Genomic DNA, 27,448 nt, shown 5'->3' with positions numbered 1-27,448 from the left:
AAGAAAGACTTGCTACTACGCCTTGCATCGTTGCACCTTCCAGAATAGGACAATGTAGTAGCCTGCCATAGATTAATTGTGGTTTAAAAATGTTGTCTTGGGAATACCAAATGTATAGTACACAACTCTTAACCTAGGAGGTCCAGAGCCTCCTGGTTTTCTGTTCTACCAGAAAATTCATTGCACAATTAATTGCACACACCTTGTGTCACAGGTCTAAATCAGTCACTGACTAGAGGGGAACAATGAAAAAATGCAGTGGAACTGGCTTTGAGTTTGAGGGGTACAGTCTAGAGCCCTCAAATTCACTTCTGGACCTGGAAGCCAGTTCCACTGATTTAGACCTGGGACACCAGGTGGGTGCCGTCAATTATCAGACCAGAACCAGCAGGCTCTAGACTGGACCTCGTAGGGTAGGAGTTGAATACCCCTGCTCTACAAACTATAGGCCTACTACAAATGTATAATATGTATAACCCACATTAAGTATTGATCTTCCACAAACCAAACACTCGAAAAACGATCATATTTCAAGAGATATTGGTTCAGCCACATAATTAAACAATGTTTTGTATCTCTTTTCCAGACTTAATTGATATTTCAGCCTTTTATTATGTAACCTTGGTGTCATATTATGTATGAATCATCAGTGTGCCCTTATACAGATTATTTGAATCCTTTAAAAAAATAGCAAAGGGCTTTTTATGAACACATTTCTCTCAACCGGGGAGGCACTAGAGGCACTATAGTCCATTAAAATGCACCTGCTTCGGTACTGTGGCTTGTATTTGCGGCTGTGCGTACGGTAAAGCTGATTAGGCGCGCATCGTGACGACATCTACGTAACTCTCTCACTACACTATAGAAACTCTGTGACAGACAGCAGCCCTGCCCTCACTCGTTTCTTCAACCGTCACACATAAAGCGACATAATGGGATCCTGCGCAAAACACATAGCAGACAAAATCGTTGACCAGCGCTCTATTACTGAATCTGGTTCTTGCAACTGAGCGCCTTTTCTACTCCGAATTCTGACTACATATTTACAAAAGCTGAGCAACCTTTCCAAAGCTTCTTTCTGTTCTAAGGGGATGGGGGAATGATCAACCCCGACTCCCCATCTCCAGCTCAGTTGTATCAGTTGTAAGAGCGTTTTGCAGTATGCCATCCCCGAGAAGAGGTGTCGATCACCGACCGAGAACCGCCGCCACGCTTCTAACCCAGGTTGCTGTCTTTGCAACCTTCGTTGCTATGAGCGAATGCATGCCAGGTAAGAACAGCTCTTTTAATATTTAAGTCTGCGTGTTGTGCGCACATTTATTAAAGTTGATCCCGATGTGGATGATGTCATATGCTGTCAATGTAAACATATTAATGCGCAGGTGTTACCGCGTTCCCTACAAAAGGTAACATATGGTAGGACTCTAGGCCTACACAAACTCAACAAATGGATTAAATACTATTCATTTCTGATCATAGGCTTTTTAGATTTGAAAAAGGGATATTTTAATTGGAATATATAAAGTATGTTTATATGTAGAACAAACATGCCTCTGAAATATAGAGTAAGGAATCATATCGGTTCTTAAAGGTATGTATATGCAATGCTCTAGAATATTTGGCAACTGATCCCCATTGTGATTGTTCTGGTCATTTCCAAGTAAAAGGACCCATGACCATGTCATATTGGGTGTCAATGAAAGTTAAGAGTCTACTGTATCTCTCACACACATATATTATAATGTTTTATTAAGGTTTGTCAACCATTTTCCACCCAAAACATTTGGAATAAGCTGAAGCTTTTATTTCTGGTCAAACAGATGGAAAGGGGGTCTTAGACAACATCTACCATCATATGTCTGAAAAGGTATTAGAAATACGTCTAAGCACTCTTAATTAAATCAAAGACCCCTGCCAACTAATTCCAGCACTTAGTGTGTTCAGAAAGTATTCAGACCCCTTGACTTTTTTCCACATTTTGTTACGTTAGATATTTTTTTAAATCTACACACAATACCCCATAATGACAACGTGACTTTGTTAACCCAGTACTTTGCTGAAGCACCTTTAGCAGCGATTACAGGCTCCTTGGGTATGACGCTACAAGCTTGGCACACCTGTATTTGGGGAGTTTCTTCCATTCTTCTCTGCAGATCCTCATGCTCTCAGGTTGGATGAGGAGCGTCACTTTACAGCTATTTTCAGGTCTCTCCAGATATGTTCGATCGGGCTCTGGCTGGGCCACTCAAGGACATTCAGAGACTTTTCCCGAAGCCACTCCTGCGTTTCCTTGGCTGTGTGCTTAGGGTTGTTGTCCTGTTGGAAGGTGAACCTTAACCCCAGTCTGAGGTCCTGAGAGCTCTGGAGCAGGTTTTCATCAAGGATCTCTCTGTACTTTGCTCCGTTCATCTTTCCCCTGATCCTGACTAGTCTAGGAGTCTGTCTCTGAAAAACATCCCCACAAGCATGAGGCTGCCACCACCATCCTGGATGGTGCCAGGTTTCTTCCAGATGTGACGCTTGGCATTCAGGCCAAAGACTTCAATGTTTCATCAAACCAGAGAATCATGTTTCTCATGGTCGGAGACTCCTTTCGTTGCCTCCAAGCAAGCTGTCATGTGGCTTCCGTCTGCTCACTTTACCATAAAAGCCTGATTGGTGGAGTGCTGCAGAGATGGTTGTCCTTCTGGAAAGTTCTCCCATCTCCACAAAGGAGCTCTGTCAGTGACCATCCGGGATCTTGGTTACCTCCCAGAACAAGGCCCTTCTCCCCCGATTGCTCAGTTTGGCTGGGTGCATCAGCTCTAGGAAGAGTGTTGGTGGTTCCAAACTTCTTCCATTTAGGAATGGAGGAGGCCACTGTTCTTGGGGACCTTCAATGCTGCATACATTTTTTTGGTACCCTTCCCCCAGATCTGTCCCTTGAGACAATCCTGTCTCTGAGATATATGGACAATTTCTTTGACCTCATGACTTGGTTTTTGCTCTCACATGCACTGTTAACTGCGGGTTGCCTTTCCAAATCATGTTCAATCAATTGAATTTACCCCAGGTGGACTCCAATCAAGTTGTAAAAACATCTCAAGGATGATCAATGGAAACAGGATGCACCTGATCTCAATTTCGAGTCCTATCGCAAAGGGTCTGAATAATTCTGTAAATAAGGTATTTCCGTGTTTTTATGATTGAGGCCACTGTGTTCTTGGGAACCTTCAATGCTACATACATTTGGATGCACCTGAGCTCAATTTCGAGTCTTCTAGCAAAGGGGCTGAATACTTATGTAAATGTCATTTTATTTTAATGTGTTTTCAGAAATCTGTTTTCACTTTGTCATTATGGGTTATTATGTGTAGATTGAGGAAAAACAACATTTATTTAATCCATTTTACAATAAAGCTGTAACAAAATGTGGGAAAAGTGAAGGGGTCTGAATACTTTCCGAATGCACAATACTGCTGTTGTATTGTGAAATCTTGGGTCGATACATTTAATTAAGATTATAGAAAGGTGAATGGCTAATAAATTAACAATATAATGTACATAGATGATTACACTGTATTACTTGTAAGTTATGTACAATGCAAATACTTCAAGGAATTCATTATCATGAGGTGTCCCTCAGGCTATGGCATATGCATATCTGGCAGTAATAAAAAAAAGGAGGAATTGATTGAGATATTTTATTGAAAAAATATGATCTTATTTGGGAGTATTTCTCACAGTAGAGGAGAAAGTGCATCTCTGTCTCTACTAGAGGTCGACCGATTATGATTTTTTTTAACGCCGATACCGATTATTGGAGAACCAAAAGCTGATACCGATTAATCGGCCTTTAAAAAATTTATATATATATATATATATATTGTGTTTTTGTTGTAATAATGACAATTACAATAATACTGAATGAACACTTATTTTAACTTAATATAATACATCAATAAAATCAATTTAGCCTCAACTAAATAATGAAACATGTTCGATTTGGTTTAAATAATGCAGAAACAAAGTGTTGGAAGAAGAAAGTAAAAGTGCAATGTGCCATGTAAGACAGCTAACGTTTAAGTTCCTTGCTCAGAACATGAGATCATATGAAAGCGAGTCTTCAATTATCCCAGGTAAAAAGTTTTAGGTTGTAGTTATTATAGGACTATTTCTCTCTACCATTTGTATTTCATTAACCTTTGACTATTGGATGTTCTTATAGGAACTTTAGTATTGCCAGTGTAACAGTATAGCTTCCGTCCCTCTCCTCGCTCCTACCTGGGCTCGAACCAGGAACACAACGACAACAGCCACCCTCAAAGCAGCGTTACCCATGCAGAGCAAGGGGAACAACCACTCCAAGTCTCAGAGCGAGTGACGTTTGAAATGCTGTTAGCGCGCACCCCGCTAACTAGCTAGCCATTTCACATCGGTTACACCAGCCTAATCTTGGGAGTTGATAGGTTTTAAGTCATAAACAGCTGCTGGCAAAAGCACGGAAGTGCTGTTTGAATGAATGCTTATGAGCCTGCTGCTGCCTACCATCGCTCAGTCAGACTGCTCTATCAAATCATAGACTTAGTTATAATATGATAACACACAGAAATACAAGCCATAGGTCATTAATATGGTCGAATCTGGAAACTATCATCTCGAAAACAAGATTATTCTTTCAGTGAAATACTGAATCTAACGAGTGGCATCCATAAGTCTAAATATTCCTGTTACATCGCACAAGCTTCAATGTTATGTCATAATTACGTAAAATTCTGGCAAATTAGGCGGTCCAAACTGTTGCATATAAACTGACTCTGCGTGCAATGAACGCAAGAGAAGTGACACAATTTCACCTGGTAAATATTGCCTGTTAACCTGGGTTTCTTTTAGCTAAATATGCAGGTTTAAAAATACATACTTCTGTGTAATTGATTTTAATTAAGGCATTGATGTTTATGGTTAGGTACACATTGGAGCAACGATACGCACCGCATCGATTATATGCAACGCAGGACACGCTAGATAAACTAGTAATATCATCAACCATGTGTAGTTAACTAGTGATTATGATTGATTGTTTTTTTATATAAGATACGTTTAATTCTAGCAAGAAACTTACCTTGGCTTACTGCATTTGAGTAACAGGCAGTCTCCTCGTAGAGTGCAATGTAATCAGGTGGTTAAAAAAAAGAGAGAAATTGGCCAAATCGGTGTACAAAAATACAGATTTCCGATTGTTATGAACACTTGAAATCGGTCCTAATTAATCGATCAACCTCTAGTCTCTACCTCCCCTGGCTGCAGGGACCACAGACACTCTTTAGTTAGCCCTGTCTTTTTGTGTCTCCCTTTTTCTTTAGCTAATTGGTGGTCGCTGAGCCAGTAATTGGTCAGGATCGGTCTCTGTCTTGTATCTCTGACATAGTAGAGATATTCTGCCAATTTGTATTACCTTTTGATTGCCAAATAGCAATTTAGTTTATTCTGTGTTTTTGTTTCATCTTCACAATTTGTCAAGTAGGTTTTCATTTTTGTAACAATTTGATGAATTTCCTTGTTTGGATAATAGGGTTGTTTAGTGTTTTTAACCACTGACATAGCTGAACCCTGAAAAGAGTCCCCTCTTGGGCTTTCAGTGCTTTGAATTGTAAGAATGTTTTGGGGCTTAACCTGAAATGATGCCAAAATGTTTGTCCTTTTCTTTTATATTTACAATTTAAAGGGAATCGTCCGAGTTCCGCTCTGCATGCATTATTTGGTACTTTCTTTTGGATATTTAGGATAATTCTGCAAAATTCTGTATGTGGATTTTCTATCTGTTTTTTTTCTCCCAAAGCTCATAATCGTAATTACGGGTTGGACCCCAAACCTCACTTCCATATAGTGCAATTGGTAAAATTACACTATTGAATATTTTGCACCAGATTTGGATATGAATATCTATTTTTGAAAAATGTCTTTTTATGGTGTTAAATGGTTTGCAGGCTTTTTCTTTTAGTGCATTAACTGTGAGACCAAATCCACCAGAGGCACTGAATTTTAGTCCCAGGTAGTTGTACAATTGGGCATATTCAACCATGGTATTTCCTCATTTGAAGGAGTGTCTGCTGCTCTGATTCCTGGCCTCTTTCTGGAAAACCACAACTTTGGTTTTCTGTAAGTTGATGCTGTATTCCCAAATAATGTTAATTTGTTCCTGTAGACCTTGCTCTGTTGGTGACAGTAGGACAAAGTCATCTGCATAGAGCAGGAATCTGACTTCATCTTTGAGGGTGGGTCCAGGGGCTGCAGATCGGTCCAAAATCACTGCTAGTTCGTTGATATAGATGTTGGACTTAAACTGCACCCTTGTCTCACCCCTCACCCTTGTGCAAAAAACTCTATAGTTTTTTTGTTAATTTTAATGTTACATGTGTTGTTCAAGTAAATATATTTTATGATGTCGTATACTTCACCCCCAACGCCACTTTGGAGGGTTTTGTAATATTATCCATTATGCCATATGGAATCAAAAGCATTCTTAAAATCAGCAAAACTCAGAGACATGCAAAGAACTTAGAAGCAACACCACAAATACTCTATAGATTGTGTCGTAGAATTACAACATTGTTAATCACATTACTCTTATATTAGAATGTAATCCTATATTAGTACTCACACTGTCTGTTTTTCTTAGAGGCAACACAATAGGATTGTTAGAACTTTCATGTGTCTGTGTGAAGGGAGAGAAGCCTGAGATTTAACTCTGACAAGTAGATTCACGATGGCTTGGTGATAACCTAAAGACTGCATTACATTCCAAACCATGATTAGTGTCTGTGTTCCTGTCTGTTGGTAACAGGGAGAACCAACCACCTGTTTATTTAAGGAAAGGATTTAGTATTCTAGATTGCGTTAGTATTTTTGTGTAAGCAAGCAGTAAATAAACTAGAGACATATTTTGCGCAATGTAAATCTTGATGTCTGTTGCATGAGAGCACAATCTACCTTTTTGTATCATTTCAACATATCTATTCTTCATCACAAGGACTCAGGAAGATTATAAAGAGTTGTAACCAAATCCTGTTTATTTGGGTTTTAACTCTACACCATTGGGTGGTTGTTAATGTTCCATTACTGCAGTAATTACTAATAAAGTTAGATTTTTGAAGAACTTTTTGAAGAACTCTTAAGTCTCTCCTTTGATTAGAATAATTCACGACAATTGCTACACAAAAATACATTTTACTGTACTATATAACATAATGAGCACAGATCTGTGTCAATTCATGTTTAACCCAATCAAATAGAGTGCACTCTGTGAAGATGATAATTTTCTATGCCATTCATGGTATGGTATGATCTCGCTCCTCAGAACAGAAGCAGAGAACATGTTGTGCTCTGAGTTTCCACTCCGATTTCCAGGATTGTTTTGTGTTTTAATTTCGCCTGCTTTATTGGAGTGCAGGACTGTTAACAGTGCTTCTCACCACCTTGATTAGTTTCTTTCATCCCTGTTTCCCTGGCCCGGGCACAGGAGAGGTGATAACATCTGTGATATGAGAAGGGTTGCAGTGAGTGCAAGTGCCCTGCCACTGGTCTTAGTGCTGCTGTGTTTGACGGACAACATGAACCTGGATTTATTGATGTGAGCTCTTAAGCACCGGAATCAATGAGTTGGGCTGTGTCCCAAATTGCACCCTATTCCCTTTATAGTGTGCTACTTTTGACCAGGGCTCATAGGGAGAATGTATTGTGTGGTGTGCTGCAAAGTCCTCTTTATAATTCGGGATTCCCCTTATGGCTAGCTAGCCATCTAGCTATGCGTTGATGGAGGCACAGTGGGGCTGCTCATGTCGTGGCCCTATGGGTGAATGAATGGCTGGCTGGCTAGCTAGTGGCAATAGAGTACCACAGTATGAGTTGTCATAACCATAAAAGCAGTCAAGCAAGTAAATGGTTCCAATTGTTTTTCCATCATACATTTTTCCCAAAGGGGATTTTTGAAACATTTAAAATTAGCGCTGTGTTTTGTGAAGGCTTACCCTGGCGTGAAGTTTTGTTAACCGTGTAAATCTCTCTAGGACAAGGTGACTTATCAATATATTTGCCTGTATTTACCCCCTCCCCCCCCAAAATTAAATGCTAACTAGCTGTTAATCTGGCTATCATAAAGAACTACAAATTTCATGATGATCTGGATGAGACTGCCAAATCAAAGCAAGGGTAAGAATGGATTAAATATGTTAGCTAAATTTAGTATGAATAAATAGATTTATTTAAATGGACCATTCTGTAAACTTTCTTGTGCAAGTTTTAAATAGCAACGGTATCAGCTAAAAATGCAGTGCAGGAGGTTGCAGGGATTTGTAGTCTCGCATGATGTCTACTTGGATGCTGATTAGCGTTTACGGAATCTGAGGGTAATATATTAAACTCACCTTGTCTGAGAGATTTACATGGTTATCAAAACATCATGCCAGCCCTTATTTTAAGTGTTTCTAAAATTTGCTATGGGAAAATGAATGGTGGAAAAAAGATTGGAACCATTTCCCTGTTTTGACTGCTAGGTTTTCTGGGTATTATGACACCTCCACTGTGGGGCTCTATACTGTAAAACAAAACACTTTGTTTGGACTGTGTAGAGCAGGGCTCTCTAACCCTGTTCCTATGTTGCAATTACTTAGTGCGGTGGCTACCTGACTGACTAACTACCCATTTTATGTAATTGTTACTGTAGCCTGCACAACTGACTTTTTTCACAGCTGTCACATCCTGTTGTGCCTCCAGACCAGTTTGTTTTGTTTGTCAAAAAAAAAAAAAATCCTAAATACATCTGTGCTCTCATTTGCCCATGTTTCTTGGGGATCCTGAATGGTTTTGTGATACTCTCAACTCATCATGTGGTACAGTATCAAACACATTCATAACTGTTTTATAACACCTCAAATGTCACTTTACTTACGGTGCCTGTGCACACACTATAACTGCATATGACATGGTTATGCCGCCCATCATTCAATTCAATGCAATAATGTGACAGTTTGTTAAATTATATAAGGATGTTATAACATCTGGTATGTAGAAACGTATGTACAGTATCATGTAATACTGACAAGTTGTCATGCAGACTGTGTAATAGCAGTTGTTTTTAACAGTTGACATTCTCTTTTGGAATCAACCTGGGTATGTGTGAGCTGGATAGAAGGGATGAGAGCTGGCTCCTGTTAAAGCTGTAGAATTGAGAACCTGATTTAGGACTGTGTGGAAACAAGAGAAATGGAGCTGTACAGTATACTGCTCCTAAAGGATATCTGCTGGGCTGGCACTCCTGTCCTGAACACACTGACTAACCATATGGCAGCATTATGTTAGGACTGTAGAGGTGATAACTACAGTTGTATAGTATTCAGCTCCTAAAAGAGATGTGCTGTGCTGGCACTCCTGTCCTGAACACACTTTCACCTTAATGGCTAAATGTCCCCCCAAAATGTTTTTGTTGAGAGAAGTCATTTAGGGCATTCTGTTTTTGAGCGAAGCGGTTTCAGGCCATTGGGAAGCTTTGTCCCTGTGCCTTGTCATTTTGGCAGAGAGAGACCCTATTGTTCATTTTAATGTAGATGTGTGGGTTTGTTTCTATCCAGTCTTTTGGATAGAAAACAGCTCTGGCATCACACAAAGTGTAGACATTCCGTTGAGTCCCAAATGGAAACATATTCTCTATAGAGTGTACTACTTTTGAACAGTGCCCATAGTGCACTGTATAGCGACTAGGATGCCATTTAGGATGCAGCTTCTGACTGTTCAACGAAACCAGAGGCTATGTCTAGCTCTTGGAAAAGATGCCACTTGGAATACCAGAGCACAATTTTAAAAGGCTCTCAATGATAATTGATAATTAGAGGATTGACATTTTAAAGTGTAGGAAACGCTCATAATAAATGCATGACCGTCTGTATCGATTGCTTTGTCGCAGTAGAGATGTCAAATTTGTTGTATTGCTGCTGCCCCAAGAGTAGGGGAGGAGGGAGGGAGAGTTGAATTAAAAGGTTCTGCCTAGGTTTATTAGAAGCTGTGGAGCGTAACTGTGACAACCCGACCAAGGCAGGTCTGTTCCTTCTCCCGAAGGCGTTGGTTTTCAGAGCGTGACTGAATGTAGTTTCTTCATATCACCTTATTCTTCTCGTCTCACCCAATCTGACGTCTGTAGAGGTCTGTGCTTGAGTCTCAACAAGCGTATGGACTTGATGTTAGACTGGCACAGCAGTCTTAAGGCCTTTTTCACAGTATGTGAACTAAGATCTGATTTAAACATGAAGAAACCTTAATTATTTTTTTTGTAGGTATTGTCTGGTCGACCGTGTGCTTTTTGTATGGAAGTGACTGACGTCACATGGTGAACTAACTGCTACCTGTCAGCAGCTTTCAGATCTTATCGTGTCACAAAAGACCAAACGCTCCATAGGGTGGTTCCAAAAAAACGTGTCTGCTGTGCGCGTGGTTGCGTGCCCCCAAGTCGGCTCGTCAGACTAGTGCTGGCTTGAAGATGAATCCTGTCGACGTGTCAGTGAGATTGTTTAGTCTTTCTGCTGATGTGGTGTGTGCTGCTGGCACTGGGATGACCAGCTTAGACTGCCTTTCTCCCAGCCTTCTCTTCCTCTCCAATTCTATGTCTCTCATTCTCTTGGTCTCTCGCTTTCTTCCTTTTGCTCTCTTTCTTCCTCTCGCTCTCTCTCTTCTATGTTTTTGAGTTATTCCTCTTTCATGCTATCTCTTATTGTCAATAACATCTCTGGTGCCGTATGTACATTTTCAAGAACTTACTTCTCTCTCAATGGTCAAGAGTATTCTCGCTCTCAACCCTTTGTTACTCTTGAACCATCTAGGACAGGGGTGGTTTGAGTAAATCATTATTTTATGTTAAAAGATACCTTTTTTCTCAGGGGAGAAACGATCTCAATCGACATGGCAATGACTCAAACTAAATCAAAACGGTGTATACAGTTAGTCTCTCTACTCTGTCCAGCTTGCTAACAGTTATCGAAACTAAAGCAAATTTTTGACAGTGAAGTGCAGCCCTCCGGGGCAAAATGAGTTTGACAAAATGAGTTTTTACCCTAATCTAGGGTAACTAACTGCCTGGCTTTATAAATCATCAATGTATCTACAGAAATACAGTGCATTCTGAAAGTTTTCAGAGCCACTCCTTTCCACATTTTGTTTTGTTACAACCATATTCTTTTATTTTCTTCCCCTCAGCAATCTACACAATACCCCATAATGTCAAAGGAAAAACAGGTTTTTAGAATTTGTCGCATTTATTTTTTATAAACTATTACATTAACATACAGTGGGGAGAACAAGTATTTGATACACAGCCAATTTTGCAGGTTTTCCTACTTACAAAGCATGTAAAGGTCTGTAATTTTTATCATATGTACACTTCAACTGTGAGAGACGGAATCTGAAACAAAAATTCAGAAAATCACATTGTATGATTTTTAAGTAATTAATTAGCATTTTATTGCATGACATAAGTATTTGATCACCTACCAACCAGTAAAAATTTCGGCTCTCACAGACCTGTTAGTTTTTCTTTAAGAAGCCTTCCTGTTCTCCATTCATTACCTGTATTAACTGCACCTCTTTGAACTTGTTACCTGTATAAAAGACACCTGTCCACACACTCAATCAAACAGCCTCCAACCTCTCCACAATGGCCAAGACCAGAGAGCCGTGTAAGGACATCAGAGATAAAATTGTAGACCTGCACAAGGCTGGGATGGGCTACAGGACAATGGGCAAGCAGCTTGGTGAGAAGGCAACAACTGTTGGTGCAATTATTAGAAAATGGAAGAAGTTCAAGATGACGGTCAATCACCCTCGGTCTGGGGCTCCATGCAAGATCTCACCTCATGGGGCATCAATGATCATGAGGAAGGTGAGGGATCAGCCCAGAACTACACAGCAGGACCTGGTCAATGACCTGAAGAGAGCTGGGACCACAGTCTCAAAGAAAACCATTAGTAACACACTACGCCGTCATGGATTAAAATGCTGCAGCGCACGCAAGGTCCCCCTGCTCAAGCCAGTGCATTTCCAGGCCCGTCTGAAGTTTGCCAATGACCATCTGGATGATCCAGAGGAGGAATGGGAGAAGGTCATGTGGTCTGATGAGACAAAAATAGAGCTTTTTGGTCTAAACTCCACTCGCCGTGTTTGGAGGAAGAAGGATGAGTACAACCCCAAGAACACCATCCCGACCGTGAAGCATGGAGGTGGAAACATCATTCTTTGGGGATGCTTTTCTGCAAAGGGGACAGGCCGACTGCACCGTATTGAGGGGAGGGTGGATGGGGCCATGTATCGTGAGATCTTGGCTAACAACCTCCTTCCCTCAGTAAGAGCAATGAAGATGGGTTGTGGCTGGGTATCTCACAGTTGAAGTGTACCTATGATAAAAAATAAAAAATTACAGACCTCTACATGCTTTGTAAGTAGGAAACACTGCTGATTTAGCAGGTTATCAAATACTTGTACAATGTACAGCAGTATAAATATTATAATCCAGTATATAAATACATATATATGTAGGGTTTAAAGTAGAGGTCAACCGATTAATCTGAATTTTGGACACTGATTTTGCCAATTTAAATTTGCCTTTATTTAACTAGGCAAATCAGTTAAGAACACATTCTTATTTTCAATGACGGCCTAGGAACGGTGGGTTAACTGCCTTGTTCAGCGGCAGAAGGACAGATTTTTACCTTGTCAGCTCAGGGATTGAATCTTGCAACCTTACGGTTAACTTGTCCAACGCTCTAACCACCTGCCTCACGAGGAGCCCGCCTGTTACGCGAGGTAAGTTGCTAGCCAGCATTAAACTTATCTTATAAAAAACAATCAATCATAATCACTAGTTATAACTACACATGGTTGATGATATTACTAGTTTATCTAGCGTGTCCTGCGTTGCATATAATCGATGCGGTGCGCATTCGCGAAAAAGGACTGTCGTTGCGCAAACGTGTTCCTAACCATAAACATCAATGCCTTTTCTTAAAATCAATACACAGAAGTATGTATTTTTAAAACTGCATATTCAGATTTTAGATTACTTGTTAGATAGTCAGAACTATGCACAAGCATTTCGCTACACTTGCATTATCTGCTAACCATGTGTATGTGACCAATGAAATTTGATTTGATACGAAACTAGTCTAAAGAAGGCCAGTTTTATTGCATCTTTAATCAGCACAACAGTTTTCAGCTATCATAATTGCAAAATGGTTTTCTAATAATCAATTAGACTTTTAAAATAAATTATAAACTTGGATTAGCTAACACAACGTGCTATTGGAACACAGGAGTGATGGTTGCTGATAATGGGCCTCTGTACGCCTATGTAGATATTCCATTAAAAAAATCAGTAGTGTCCAGCTACACTAGTCATTTACAACGTCTACACTGTATTTCTGATCAATTTAATGGTTTTTTTAATGGACAAAAAATGTGCTTTTCTTTTACAAAACAAGGAAATTTCTAAGTGACCCCAAACTTCTGAACGGTATGGTAGGTATTCCTCTTGTCCAAGTGGGATAGGGCAGTGCAATGGCGATTGTGTGTTCTGTGGATCTGTTGGGGTGGTATGCAAATTGTAGTGGGTGTTGGGTGAGGTGGAGGTAAAATTTATTCTTAACGAGCCTCTTAAAGCACTTCATGATGACAGAAGTGAGTGCCAAGGGGCGATAGTAATTTAGTTCAGTTACATTTTGCTTTCTTGGATACAGGAGCAATAGTGGACATTTTAAAGCAAATAGGGACAACGGACTGGGATAAGGAGAGATTTGAATATGTCCACAAATACTCCAGCCAGCTGGTCTGCACATGCTCTAAGGACGTGGCTTGGGATACCGTCTGGGCTGGCAGCCTTGCGAGGGTTAACACGCTTAAATGGCTTACTCACGTCAGCCACGGAGATCGGGAGCACACAGTCCTCGTGAGTGACAGGAGCCCACATCGGCGGCTCTGTGTTTTCCTCGACGCAGGTGAAGAAGGTGTTTAGCTTGTCCCGGAGAGAGGCGTCGGTGTCCACATCGTGGCAGGCTTTCCCTTTATTGTACCTGAGTGCCTGGAGTCCCTGCCACGTTTCTCATGTCTGAGCTGTTGAATTGGGACTCCACTTTGTCCGTGTACTGTCATTTTGGCTTAAGGAGGTCGTAGCTGGTCTGTTTGTACATGTCCATGTTCTCAGTCACCCTGCCATGGTTCCATGTGGTGGTTCGCGCTTTCAGTTTTGCACAAATTTTGTTATCCAAACCAAAAACCGTGGATAGATAAGTTCTAATCGTAGGTAGAACAGTAGTAACAACATCCTCTATGCATTTCCTGATGAACCTAGTCACTGAGTCATAGTATATTTCGATACTATTCCCAAAAGTGACCAGTCCCCCTGATCAAAACAATCTTGAACCATAGATTCCGACTGGTCAGACCAACGTTGAACAGTCTTTACCACTGCTGCCTCATGCTTAAGTTTCTGCCTATAGGCGGGGAGAAGCAGGATGTAGGCTTGATCTCATTTGGTGGAAGGGAGGGCTGGGAAGGGCCTTGTAGCCATCCTGGAAGCAAGAGAAACAATGGTCAAGAGTATTCTCTCGGTGTGTAGCAGAGAACATGTGTTGATAGAATTTCGGGAGCTTTATCCTCAGATTTATTTTATTAAAGTCACCAGCTACAATAAATGCTGCCTCTGGATTTGTGGTTTCCAGTTTGCACAAAATCCAGTGTAGTTTCTGGAGACATCGTGGTGTCAGCTTGGGGGTAATATACACCACAGTGACTATAACCAAATATAATTATCTCTGGAGGTAATGCGGTCACCATTCTAGATCGGGAGAACAAAAGGACTTGAGTTCCTGTACGTTACCACAATCGTTTGGGGGGAAAAACGCCCCTTTTCTAAAAAAAAAAAAAAAAATGTTTTAAAAAATGCATTAATTAACTATGAAGTGTAAACAACAGCCACTTATTTCCCTTCATAGTTTGTTTGCCTAAGCATGCCCATCAACTACATACCATTTTTCTTCTGCAAACATTGTTTTTTTGTGTCATCAATTGGACAGGAAGGGCTAGTCACCCCACGTTACGCTATGTCCTGTATTTCTAGGAGTACTTAAAAAATAAAAATAAATCACGAAGAGGACACTTGCCATGTCTAATACCATCTTCGCTCTTGATTTCTCCTTTTTGTTTTCTGAAGAGGAATAAACCAAAGTACTTTGAATCATAGATGACTATTTACGAAAGATACTTACTTTACGCAACAGATTTTCCATTGCAGTGTTCCCTTCCCATAAATGCTCATATCATATGAAGGTAATTGCATTTACACGTCCTCAAATTAAGGTTGAGGGATCATTTCTAATAATATAGCCACTCAGGCACTGGAATAGAAGCCTAACTCATTCCCGGCCGCTGTCAAACACTGATCAATGGTAATAATTTGAATCCATTCTATTTTAGTCAGTCTCTTCATCATTTAAAGCAGCAGAATAAATCATTAATCAGCCTAAACTGTATTCTGTATCACCTGAATCTGTTTGATTTAACATTTTAATGTTGATCAGTAAATCAACATTGCAGTAACCAGATGGACATTATATTTTTGTTTTCAGTACCAGAAACATAAGGGTACTACTACTCTGTTTATCCATACTAATTATTTTAAGTGCGTGTCAGTTTGCATGCGCAGTCTGGATTAACGGAGGTAAAATAATGTGAAGTGCATTAAGGACAAAATAAACTTGTCATATCTTTACACATTTCTGCCTAAAAAACATTTATCTGCTCTCCTGTGACATTCGGCACGGCTAAACAAGGACATAAGAAGTTCACCTTGCATGTGGATTACCAGGTCAATCCAGTTCAGTGATTGCCATATGCAAGGTAGACTTGTTGTGTCCTTGTATAGCTGTGCAGAATGTCACAGGGGAGAAAATGAATTTAAGGATTAGGTTGTGTGGAAAGGAAATATCTGCCAGGCAGCTGAGGATATCTATAATACAACAGACTGGGGGGGGGGGTCTCAATGACCTTCAATGGTTCACATGGGTTCACACCTGCAGGTTCTCTCAGGGGAGATCACACTCACTACTGGACATTGTTGTAATGGAAATATTCAATATCTACCATAGAAATAATTACAGTTCTATGTACAATACTTCAGACCTAATCTTGTCCCCAGCCGGCTTTCCCTTTTATGTGGTAGAAATTGAGCTTTGGGACGAGGTTACTTCAGACTCTACCAGGGATCATCAACTAAATTCAGCTACTGGCTGATTCCTTTTTTTTTTTTTAGTCGGTGGACTGGAACTTGACTACAAATACTTATTACACTGCAAATTGACCACAAGAAGCCCAAACAGATGTATTTGACTAAAACATAGTAATTTCAAACCTTGCTTATATTTGTATACGATCACGTCTCTCTGTGTGGGAATACTTGAACAGATTTTCACTATTCAAATCAATTTAATTGGCCACACACATTTAGCAGATGTTATTGCGGGTGTAGCAAAATCCTTGTATTTTAATTAAAATCACTTAGTATTTCTTTTTTCTTTTTTTGTATTCCATGTCCAACAAAGAAAATGCAAAAAATAATATACACTGAAGAAAAATATAAATGCCCACTCCTCTTCAATGGCTGTTGGAGGCAGTTTATGGGAGAGAAATGAACATTACATCTCTGGCAACAGCTCTGGTAGACATTCCTGCAGTCAGAAAGCTAATTGCACACTCCCTCAACTTGAGACCGCTTTGGTGTTGTGTGACAAAACTGCACATTTTAGATTGGAATTCTATTGTCCCCAGTACAAGGTGCACATGTGTGACGATCATGCCGTTTAATCAGCTTCTTGATATGCTACACCTGTCAGGTGGATGGATTATTTTGAAATGCTCACTAACAGGGATGTAAACAGATTTGTGCACAGCATTTGATCGAAGCTTTTTGTGTTTATCGAAGATTTCCTTGATCTTTTATTTCAGCTCATGAAAATGGGACCAACACATGACTTTTTATAAACGGGGGGGGTCAAATTAATCCAGTTGGGGGACCCTGCCCTACAGTATAGCTTGCTCACTTACAAAACACCATGAACAATTCTATGTAATACACTTCTGACCAGAGGGCAAGCAGTTGCCTATTTCAGAGAACATTTTGAGGAAATGTGACATAATATTATTAGAGCATTGAGCTGCGGTATGACTCGTATTTCTGTTGCCACGGTGTCCTTTGTCCCTCCCAAACGGCACCCTATTTATTTGTGCACAACTTTTAGCTGTTTGAATCCCAGATTGCCACGTCAACTGGCCACCAGATTGTTGGAAATTGCATCTGGAGATGACTAGTTTGCATTAGTTTCAGGTGCAAACATGTATCTGTCTCAAATGCATTGTGTCCTGCTATCAATAGGGAATAGATCACTAATATATGCATAACTGGCTTGTGTCATTACACTCATATGCCATCGACCAGAGCTAGAAGGGAGCCAGACTGAAAAAGGGAAATCTGTGATTTTCAATTCAATACATGATGACATTTACTCATTTCATATGACAAGACAGGAGACAAGCAGTGAGGCTTTTTCTCTTACTGTGTGAATAGAAAAGTAAAGCAGATTATCATGGCTCAACTATATAGCCAATTTTTGTTTTTTTTAAACTCAACGATTTACAATTGGAGTTGAGCGGCGACTAGTGTGGACTGACTGAAGCGCCCACGTCACATAAAATTGCATTTTTTAAAATTAAAAACACAATTGATTTCAGCACCCACAGAATAGCCTGCAATTACACACAACATTGTTCTGCATCATAAATCATGTGGAGTTTAGTCGGCTACTATAAGGGACTATTGAGCTCCACATTGGACGCGTTATAATACCCATAAAACCTAGCGGTCAAACACTGAAATGGTTCCAATTGTTTTTCCACCTTTTTATTTTATTTATTGTGGATTTTAGAAACACTTCAAATAAGGGCTGTGTTTCGTGTAAGCTTACCCTGGTGTGATGTTTTGATATCCATGTAAATCTCCCTCGGACAATGTGGCTTTTATCAATATATTCGGCTCTATTTACTCTGATTTCAAAAATGCAAATTAGCATCAAAGTAGACATCATACTAGACTACAAATCCCTGCAAGCTCCTGCACTTCATCTCTAGCTGACACTTTAGCTGTCATGTAGCTAGCTAGTTACCTTGATCCAAAACAAAATATATATTGAACATTTTAACATTACTCTTCCATATTTTATTTAACTAATTTGTTTTTATTCATCATTTTGGTCTTGTACAGAAGACTATCCTAGTAGCAGTCAGATATTTATAATGTGCCATGAATAGTAGGCTAGTTTTTGCAAAGCAGCAATATAAGTAGCCAGCTACCAACCTAGGTGATATTAGCAACATACCTTTTATTTTATCAGATCCTTTTCTCCTTCAGCCGGTGGAAGTCTTGATTTAATGCCTTATCATTTCTGACAACTATTTCAATTTGTGGTAATAGAATGGACTGCTGTATTAAAACAATTCCGAAGTAAATTGTTGACATGTACTGTTGCAGATTATAAGCCAGTTTAACACACAACACATCTATCCACAATCATAAATGAATAAGCATATTTATTTGAGAAAAATGCACCTAGTCACCCATCTATCAGGTCCATCACCTGAACTCCAACGATTGTTTTTAAAGAAATCAAAATGGTAAACAATACATACTCACCGGCCAGTTTTAGGTACGCCATCCATTCTTGAAAATGGGCCGCACCTACAGTGAATCATGGCTTGTTATATGATTTTTTAAAATGTTTTTTATTTGACCAGGTAGGCTAGTTGAGGACAAGTTCTCATTTACAATTGCGACCTGGCCAAAATAAAGCAAAGCAGTGCGACACAAACAACAGCACGGAGTTACACATGGAATAAACAAACATACAGTCAATAATACAATAGAGAAAGTCTATATACAGTGTGTGCAAGTGAGATAGGATAAGGGGGGGTGAGGCAATAAGTAGGCCATAGTGGCGAAATTATTACAGTATGGCAAATTAAACACTGGGGTGATAGATGTGCAGAAGATGAGTGTGCAAGTAGTAGTACTCGGGTGCAAAGGAGCAAAATGAATAAATACAGTATGGGGATGAAGTAGTTGGATGGGCTATTTACAGATTGGCTATGTGCAGTGAGCTGCTCTGACAGCTGGTGCTTAAAGCTAGGGAGGGAGATATGAGTCTCCAGCTTCAGTGATGTTTTGCAGTTCGTTCCAGTCATTGGCAGCAGAGAACTGGATGGAAAGGCGGCCAAAGGAGAAATTGGCTTTGGGTGTGACCAGTGAAATATACCTGCTGGAGTGTGCTGCGGGTGGGTGCTTCTATGGTGAACAGTGAGCTAAGGTGGGGCTTTACCTAGCAACGACTTAAAGATTACCTGGAGTCAGTGGGTTTGGCGACGGATATGAAGGCCAGCCAACGAGAGCATACAGGTCGTAGTGGTGGATAGTATATCGGGCTTTGGGGGCAAAACGGATGGCACTGTGATAGACTGTTGCAGGAATTAAATTCCTCTTTTAATACCCAATTAAAATTAAACACTCTGTCAATTCATAAGGATTTGTATGACCCTTATTTGATAAAAATGGACAGAACCCAGTCTTGAAGTCAAACAGAAGCTTTTATTCACGAGAGTACTGCTCCTTACACATTTTACCACAGGTTATAAACTGAAAATGACGGAAAAAAGCGTTTTCTAAATGTTCCGTCTCTTCTTGACACTGGTAGAAAGGCTCTATAGTTCTCAAGCTTTCCCACCTCGCCTAGAGCCAAGGTCAGCCAGTGTAGATGAGCATTCTAGCCAGTCTGGCGATATAGTTAATTCATTTCTACCAAGGAACAGACAGTCATTGTTCTAATTCTTGATTATATTTACACACATTATATTCAGTACTAGGATTAAAAAGAAAATTCATACATATACAGTAACATAATAGTATTCTGATTAGTACATACACAGTAACATAATAGTATTCTGGTTAGTCAGTCCTGATTGAAATGTATACATAATTAGTCATTATTGATAAAAAATTCCCTTAACATAGACTGCATCCAATTTGCTGTGTTGGAGGCTATTTTGTAAATGACATCGCCAAAGTCCAGGATCGGCAAGATAGTCAGTGTTACGAGGGTATGTTTGGTAGCATAAGTGAAGGATGCTTTGTTGCGAAATAGGAAGCCGATTTCTAGATTTAATTTTGGATTGGAGATGCTTAATATGAGTCTGGAAGGAGAGTTTAAAGTCTAACCAGACACCTAGGTATTTGTAGTTGTCCACACATTCTAAGTCAGAACCGTCCAAAGTAGTGATGCTGGTCGGTTGAAGAGCTTTCATTTAGTTTTACTTGCATTTAAGAGCAGTTGGAGGTCACGGAGGCCCTCCGATTTGACACATTGAACTCTGTCTGAGAAGTAGTTGGTGAACCAGGCGAGGCAGTCTTTTGAGAAACCAAGGCTGTTGAGTCTGCCGATAAGAATGTGGTGATTGACCGAGTCGAAAGCCTTGGCCAGGTCTATGAATACAGCTGCACAGTATTGTCTCTTGTCTCTTATCGAGGTGCACCCATGACCAGCTCGGAAATCAGATTGCATAGCGGAGAAGGTACGGTGGGGATTCAAAATGGTCGTTGATCTGTTTGTTAACTTGTCTTCCGAAGACCTTAGAAAGGCAGGATAGGATAGATATAGGTCTGTAGCAGTTTGGGTCTAGAGTGTCTCCCCCTTTGGAAAGCTGACACGGTCATCTCCCTCTTCAATCTTTGAACAGGCTAGTAATAGGGATTGCAACAATTTCAGCTGATCATTTTAGAAAGAGAGGGTCCAGATTGTCTAGCCCTGCTGATTTGCAGCTCTTTCAGAACATCAGCTATCTGGATTTGGGTGAAGGAGAAATGGGGGAGGCTTGGGCAAGTTGCTGTGGGAGGTGCAGGGTTGTTGACCAGGGTAGAGGTGGCCAGCCGTAGAAAAATGCTTATTGAAATTCTCAATTATCGTGGATTTATCGGTGGCGACAGTGTTTCCTAGCCTCAGTGCAGTGGGCAGCTGGGAGGAGGTGCTCTTATTCTCCATGGACTTTGAAGTGTTCCAGAACTTTTTGGAGTTTGTGCTGCAGGATGAAAAATTCTGTTTGAAAAAGCTAGCCTTTGCTTTCCTAACTGCATGTGTATATTTGTTCCTAACTTCCCTGAAAAGTTGCATATCGTGGGGACTATTCGATGCTAATGCAGTATGCCACAGGATGTTTTTGTGCTGGTCAAGGGCAGTCAGGTCTGGAGTGAACTACGGGCTATATCTGTTCCTGGTTCCACATTTTTTTGAATGGGGCATGCTTATTTAATATTGTGAGGAAAGCACTTTTAAAGAATAACCAGGCATCTTCTACTGATGGAATGAGGTCAATATCCTTCCAGGATACCTGGGCCAGGTCGATTAGAAAGGCCTGCTCGCTGAAGTGTTTTAGGGAGCGTTTGACAGTGATGAGGGGTGGTCGCTTGACCGCAGACCCATTACGGACGCAAGCAATGAGACAGTGATCGCTGAGATCCTGGTTGAAGACAGCAGGGGTGTATTTGGAGGGCAGGTTGGTAAAGTAGGCAGACTGGCATTGAAGCATTCAGGTGCTGTTCGATTGAATGATAGAATAGGAAATAATAATAAATAATAATAATATATGCCATTTAGCAGACGCTTTTATCCAAAGCGACTTACAGTCATGTGTGCATACATTCTACGTATGGGTGGTCCCGGGAATCGAACCCACTACCCTGGCATTACAAGCGCCATGCTCTACCAACTGTGCTACAGAAGGACCATATTGACTAAGCAACTTTGAGCGTGGTATGATCATTGGTGCCAAGTGCCTGATCCAGTGTCTCAAACGGCTAAACTCCTGGGCTTTTCATGCACGACAGTGTCTAGGGTTTACCGGGAATGGTGCGACAAAAACAAAACATTGAGTCGGGGGGGCAGTCCTGTGGGCAAAACAGCTTGTTGAGTATAGGGCGGAAGAGAATGGCAAAAATCGTGCAAGCTAACAGATGGGCCACAAATCGAAAAATAACGGAGTAGTACAAGAGTGGTGTGCAGAACGACATCTCGGAACGCACAACTTGTTAATCCTTGTCTTGACCACACCGGGTTCCACTCCTATCAGCTAAAAATAAGCTAAATCGGCTTCATTGGGCACGCAATCATCAACACTGGACAATTGAGGAGGGGAACAACATCGCCTGGAACATGACCGCGAGATCAGTTTTCTTGAGTGGCCTGCTCAGTCTCCAGACCTCAACTCAATGGATCATATTTGGGATAAGATGGAATGGGCTGTAAGCAGCATGAATGTACCGCCTTCCAATCTGCAGCAACTGCGTGATGCCATCGTGTCAGCATGGACCAACATCCCTGTGGAACGTTTCCGACACCTTTGTAGAATGCCCCAAATAATTCAGGCAGTTCTGGAGGAAAAGTGGGGTCTGACCCAGTACTAGATGGGTGTCTCTAATAAACTCTCTGAGTGTATCCCTTGTATACATACCATATAAACATCTGAATTTTTAAGTAAACATTAAATTATTTATTAATCAATGCCACAAACCTGGGACATCCATTTTAGGAATTAGAAGCACCATATGAACAGAATACGTCAAAACAACCGGCCTCACAACTGCAGACCACGTGTAACCAAGCCAGGACCTCCATATCTGGCATCTTCACCTGTGGGATCAGGGGAGGGTTGCTGAGGAGTGTTTTTGTCTGTAACAAAGCCCTTCTGTGGGGAAAAACTCATTCTGATTGGCTGGGCCTGGCTATACCCTCCCAGACCAACCCATGGCTGCACCCCTGTCGAGTCATGTGAAATCCATAGATTAAGGCCTAATGAATTTATGTCAGTTGACTGATTTCTTTACATAAAATGTAACTCAGTAACATATTTTAAATTGTTGCGTTTTATATATTTGTTAATTATAGAGATAAAGCCAGAAGATGAATGTACTTGTTGAACAGAGCTATAGCCAACATTCTTGCGTGTTAATATGGTCATCACTCACTCACTGTTAAATTTGTCAAGGTCCCGACATCAGTGTTAGCTATCCTGCTACAGCGCTTTTTGATGTTGGGATGGTCACGCATCACTCGAACGGGCTGTTTGATGGTAAACAGAAAATGTCTCTAAACAGATGGAGCAGAAGTGAGCCAAGGGCCCAATATAGAACTGTCTTTTCTATAACAGCCTCTGGAAGAGTGTAAGGCTGTGTCCCAAATGGAATCCTAGTATTCCCTATATAGTGCATTAGGGCACTGGTCAAAAATAGTGCACTATATGGGAAATAGGGTGCCATTTGGGACATAAGTCTTAATACTAAACAATTAGCTTAAAAGAGGATGCTAATCAGTCTGGACTCTTCCTGTTGACATCCCTCAAACGGATAGACAGACAGACAGCTTGATCGAGGCAGAGTCTTCTATTTGTAAATGACAGGACACACTGCCTGTCATGTTTTCAGATTAGCGCCCCGGTCGCCACCCTTCAGTGCCCTAGGTACACGGGGCTCAATGTCTGGCCTCTGACAGCAGCGTACAGCTAGCTATCTGACCTCACACAGCCTGCCTAGCCCTGAGGATCACCAGCCCTAATAGGTGGCAGGTTGTGGAGGAGCTATCGCACGTGCCGTAGACCGTACCGTGCCGTAGTGCTTTGATAATCCCCATAGTCATACCATTTTAATTTGAGTCAATTAACCCTTATGTGGTGTTTGTGTCCGTGGGGCCCATTTTAAATGTTTACTGAAAGAAAAATGATAATGTAATTATTTTTTCAACTTGAGACACATTGGCCTTTGCTCATTTTATGTGAAGAACATCGGCTGCAGAGAGACAAGCTAGCTGCAATCAGGTCAGTGTGGGACAAGTGGGTGGGCCGCCTTCCCTTGTTTTTACAACCCTGGGGCCAATGTTACTGTTGCTGAGCAGCTTCTGCCATTTAGGGGCCGTTGCCCCTTCAAGCAGTACATACTGTCTAAACCGACAAAATATGGAATCAAGATCTGAGCTGCCTGTGATGCTGCTTCATCATATGCGTGGAACTTGCAAGGGTATACGTGGCAGTTAGATGGAGGAGCCCCTGAGAAGAACCAAGGGATGTGGGTCGTCCTGGATGTGACACAGGGACTCCGTGGCCACAACATCACGCACCTCGTTTTTACATTGCACAAGCTGGGACAGGAGCTCCTCGAGGAAGCCGACGATGGTAGGAACAGTACGTAACATTACAAAACCATAAAAGGATGGGTGGACAATTTAGACAAGCTGGTGACTGGCTACAGGTGCAAAAGAAGAACCCTACGCTGGCCGTTTGATATTCTTCAACGTCTCGGCGTACAACACGTTTGTCATGTTGTCCTTCCGATTTGTTCAATTCAAAGCAAAAAACATCAATAGTGATAACTTTTGCATTTATATTTGTTCAATATAATCATGATTTTATTCCACCCATGTCTTGATTATATATCTTTTTAAAAAAGGGATAGCACTTTTATTGATATATATGTGATCTAGCAGAGGTAAATGGCAAATGTTAACCATGTATGCTGTCTATATTGCTTGTAATTGATATGTCAACATTTTAAGTCTTTACGTAAATTGTTACAGCTGTATTGTTTTGAAAGTCCAACAACATTATTGGGTTATGAGACCCGCAAACATTGGGTGAATAACAAAAAACATGACCCCCACCACACAAGGGTTAAATTTAAATTCTGTTTTATGAATTCATTGGAGTTCCCATAAAATTATTGACATTGTTTTTCTATTCCAGGTCTTCAGTAGTTTTAAATGGAATGAACTTTGGCAGACAGGCATAAAACCCCTTCACATCAAAATGGAGGAGACAGTCTACTTGACTCACCTCAGTTTGGTAGAGTTGAAGAGATCGCAGTACTACATTTACGTCTTCTGTTTTGCATACAGTATGCTGCTAGATGGACTACAGCGCTTCCCAAATGGCACCCTATTCCCTTAATACTAGGTCAAAAGTAGAGCATTAGATAGGAATATGATGCCATTTGGGACGCAATGTGTGCTGCCAGATGAACGAGGCGACCTCAAGTGTACCCAGAGAGGATTTGGTTATATGCGTCAGTTGTGGATTTATTGACCCACAGATAGGTGTGGAAAATGATGGAAAACTTGTAGTCAGTTGTGCCTGCTTAGGCGGCAAGCAGCTGGATGCTGCCTATGGAATACCATCACTAGTTGACATGGATGCTTTGTAAAGACCTGGGTCTTGTTGTTTGTTCATACCCCTCACAACCTATTTTCTCCTTTCAATGTTTTTGTCATTTTTAATTACATGGTTTACAGGGTAATCTCAAGTAGTTATTTATTTTTTATTTTTTTGTCACGCTGCTGAGGAAACCGTATTCTGTTCTCTCTTGTTGTTTCTTCTAAAGTTTCATGGCCATAGCCAGGGTCTAGACTAGCATATTGTTGAGAGACCGTGCTCTCTGAGGAAAATGAGATGGGGGGGGGGGTGTGTGTGATTATAGCCTGCTGGTGCTGAATGAAGATTACAGGAGATCTGCTCTCTGTCATAACCAATTGAGAAGCCTGATTTGGCAAGTGCAAAAACAAGCCATTTGGGCCAGATATTGAGTTAATTAGTCAGATCAGGAAAACTGAACTTGCGTACCAAATTGCACCCTATTCCCTACATAGTGCACTACTTTTGACCAGAGCCCTGGATGAAATAGGCTGCAATTTGGGACATAGACAATGAGAATGAGGGAGAATAAATATAGGTCAGTATTTGTAGCTTTTTTTTAGCTACTTTAAAATTACATTCAGATAAGATTCAAGGGTTTGTTTTTGCTTTTCAGGGTCAAAACTCATGAATATCTCATTGATAACGCTTATCAGAAGCAGACTGGAGCATAGTTTACTACTTAAAATAAACACTATGTCCTTTAAAGTTTACTAAACCACTGAAAATAAATGTTCTCTTCTCGCTATCGTTCGTCTTAATCTTAGTTTGTCTTAATCCCACCTTCCCCCACCCCTTCTCTCCATCCTCGGATTCTGCATTCACAGTTTGACTCACACTTGATGTCACGCTGTCTGTTGCCATGGCAGTCGTTATGGCAACCAAGGCAGCCTAGAGTTTCAGTGGTTGGCTGACATCTTTTTGGGGGGAGAGTCAGTAAGGGATTAATATTGAATGCTTACAGAGCATTGGCAGGCAGAGAAGAACAAGCCTACGGCTGGTTGTATGAATCCTCTAACAGCCTTGCTAAGTCGAGCCCAGCCAAGACCTCTCATACACACACACACACACACACACACACACACACACACACACACAAAGACTAAGGCTTCTTCCCAATTGGCTATTCCCTGGCCTATGTAGTGCACTACTTTTGACCAGGGCCTGTCATTTGGTCGGTTAGGAGTTTAATCAGCCTGCCTAACAGTAAAAACACCTATCTCAACATGACACCAAACATACAACCCAACAGGAGTCAGGAGCCTTGGGCAGACTGACTGACTCACTCACTGTTCTGGTCACAGTGAGGGTTACAATTCCATGAGAAAAGGGCCTTTAGCTAACCGCAGAGTCTTTTCCCTTATCTTAGCACCCACCTGCTGGCCCATATAGTCCCCCAGCCCAGAGAGCCTGTCCACCTCCACCCCACTACACACCGGTCAGGTGGCGACAGAGGCCACATGAACATGGCCCCAAAACGACATCAAACACCGGTCAAGTAATACTGTAGTTTAATATTCTGTTCACATCAGAGTGAAGGATTTCAACCTCCTCCATCGTAGCCTAAACCTGCAGAATAATTTCTGACCCTTAGATAACAAAGTCTACAAATTAAAAACTGCCCTCAGACTTCAGAGGAGTTTGGTTTCACTGACTGAGATTTGGTACAGTGAGGAATTTTGCTGGTTTTCCTGAGAAGTAGTGAAGTAGATGTCCGACTAGGTGTATCCTCAGCTAAAACTAGAGCTGTGACTCAAATGGCACCCTATTCCCTATGTAGTGCACTTATTGTGACCAGTCATTGGACACTGCTATCTAACCTCCAAACGAGCTTCAATGCCATACAACACTCCTTCCGTGGCCTCCAACTGCTCTTAAACGCTTGTAAAACCAAATGCATGCTTTTCACCCGATCGCTGCCTGCACCCGCATGCCCGACTAGCATCACCACCCTGGATGGTTCCGACCTTGAATATGTGGACATCTATAAGTACCTAGGTGTCTGGCTAGACTGCAAACTCTCCTTCCAGACTCATATCAAACATCTCCAATCAAAAATCAAATCAAGAGTCCGCAACAAAGCCTCCTTCACTCACGCCGCCAAGCTTAC

General features: G+C 41.0%; 1 protein-coding gene across 3 annotated transcripts in view; it reads left to right on the top strand.

The window, feature by feature from the left end:
• Nucleotides 1–730: 730 nt before the first annotated feature.
• npdc1b (neural proliferation, differentiation and control, 1b) overlaps nt 731–27,448 on the top strand; it is a 54,073-nt gene continuing 27,355 nt past the window's right edge. For 2 of the 3 annotated variants that reach the window (XR_004827565.2, XM_035786230.2), the window contains exon 1: nt 749–1,270. Coding sequence is in view for 2 of the 3 variants with exons in the window: in XM_035786230.2 (XP_035642123.1) it covers nt 1,162–1,270 (109 nt within the window). In the remaining variant the exon portion in view is untranslated. Of the gene's footprint in view, nt 1,271–27,448 lie in introns of all 3 variants that reach the window. The other variant, XM_035786231.2, reaches the window with a different exon arrangement.

This window comes from Oncorhynchus keta, chromosome 14 (genome assembly GCF_023373465.1).
Source record: "Oncorhynchus keta strain PuntledgeMale-10-30-2019 chromosome 14, Oket_V2, whole genome shotgun sequence".
Taxonomy (NCBI): domain Eukaryota; kingdom Metazoa; phylum Chordata; class Actinopteri; order Salmoniformes; family Salmonidae; genus Oncorhynchus; species Oncorhynchus keta.
Note: the sequence above shows the minus strand (reverse complement) of the source record. Positions and strands in the feature narration are given on the sequence as shown.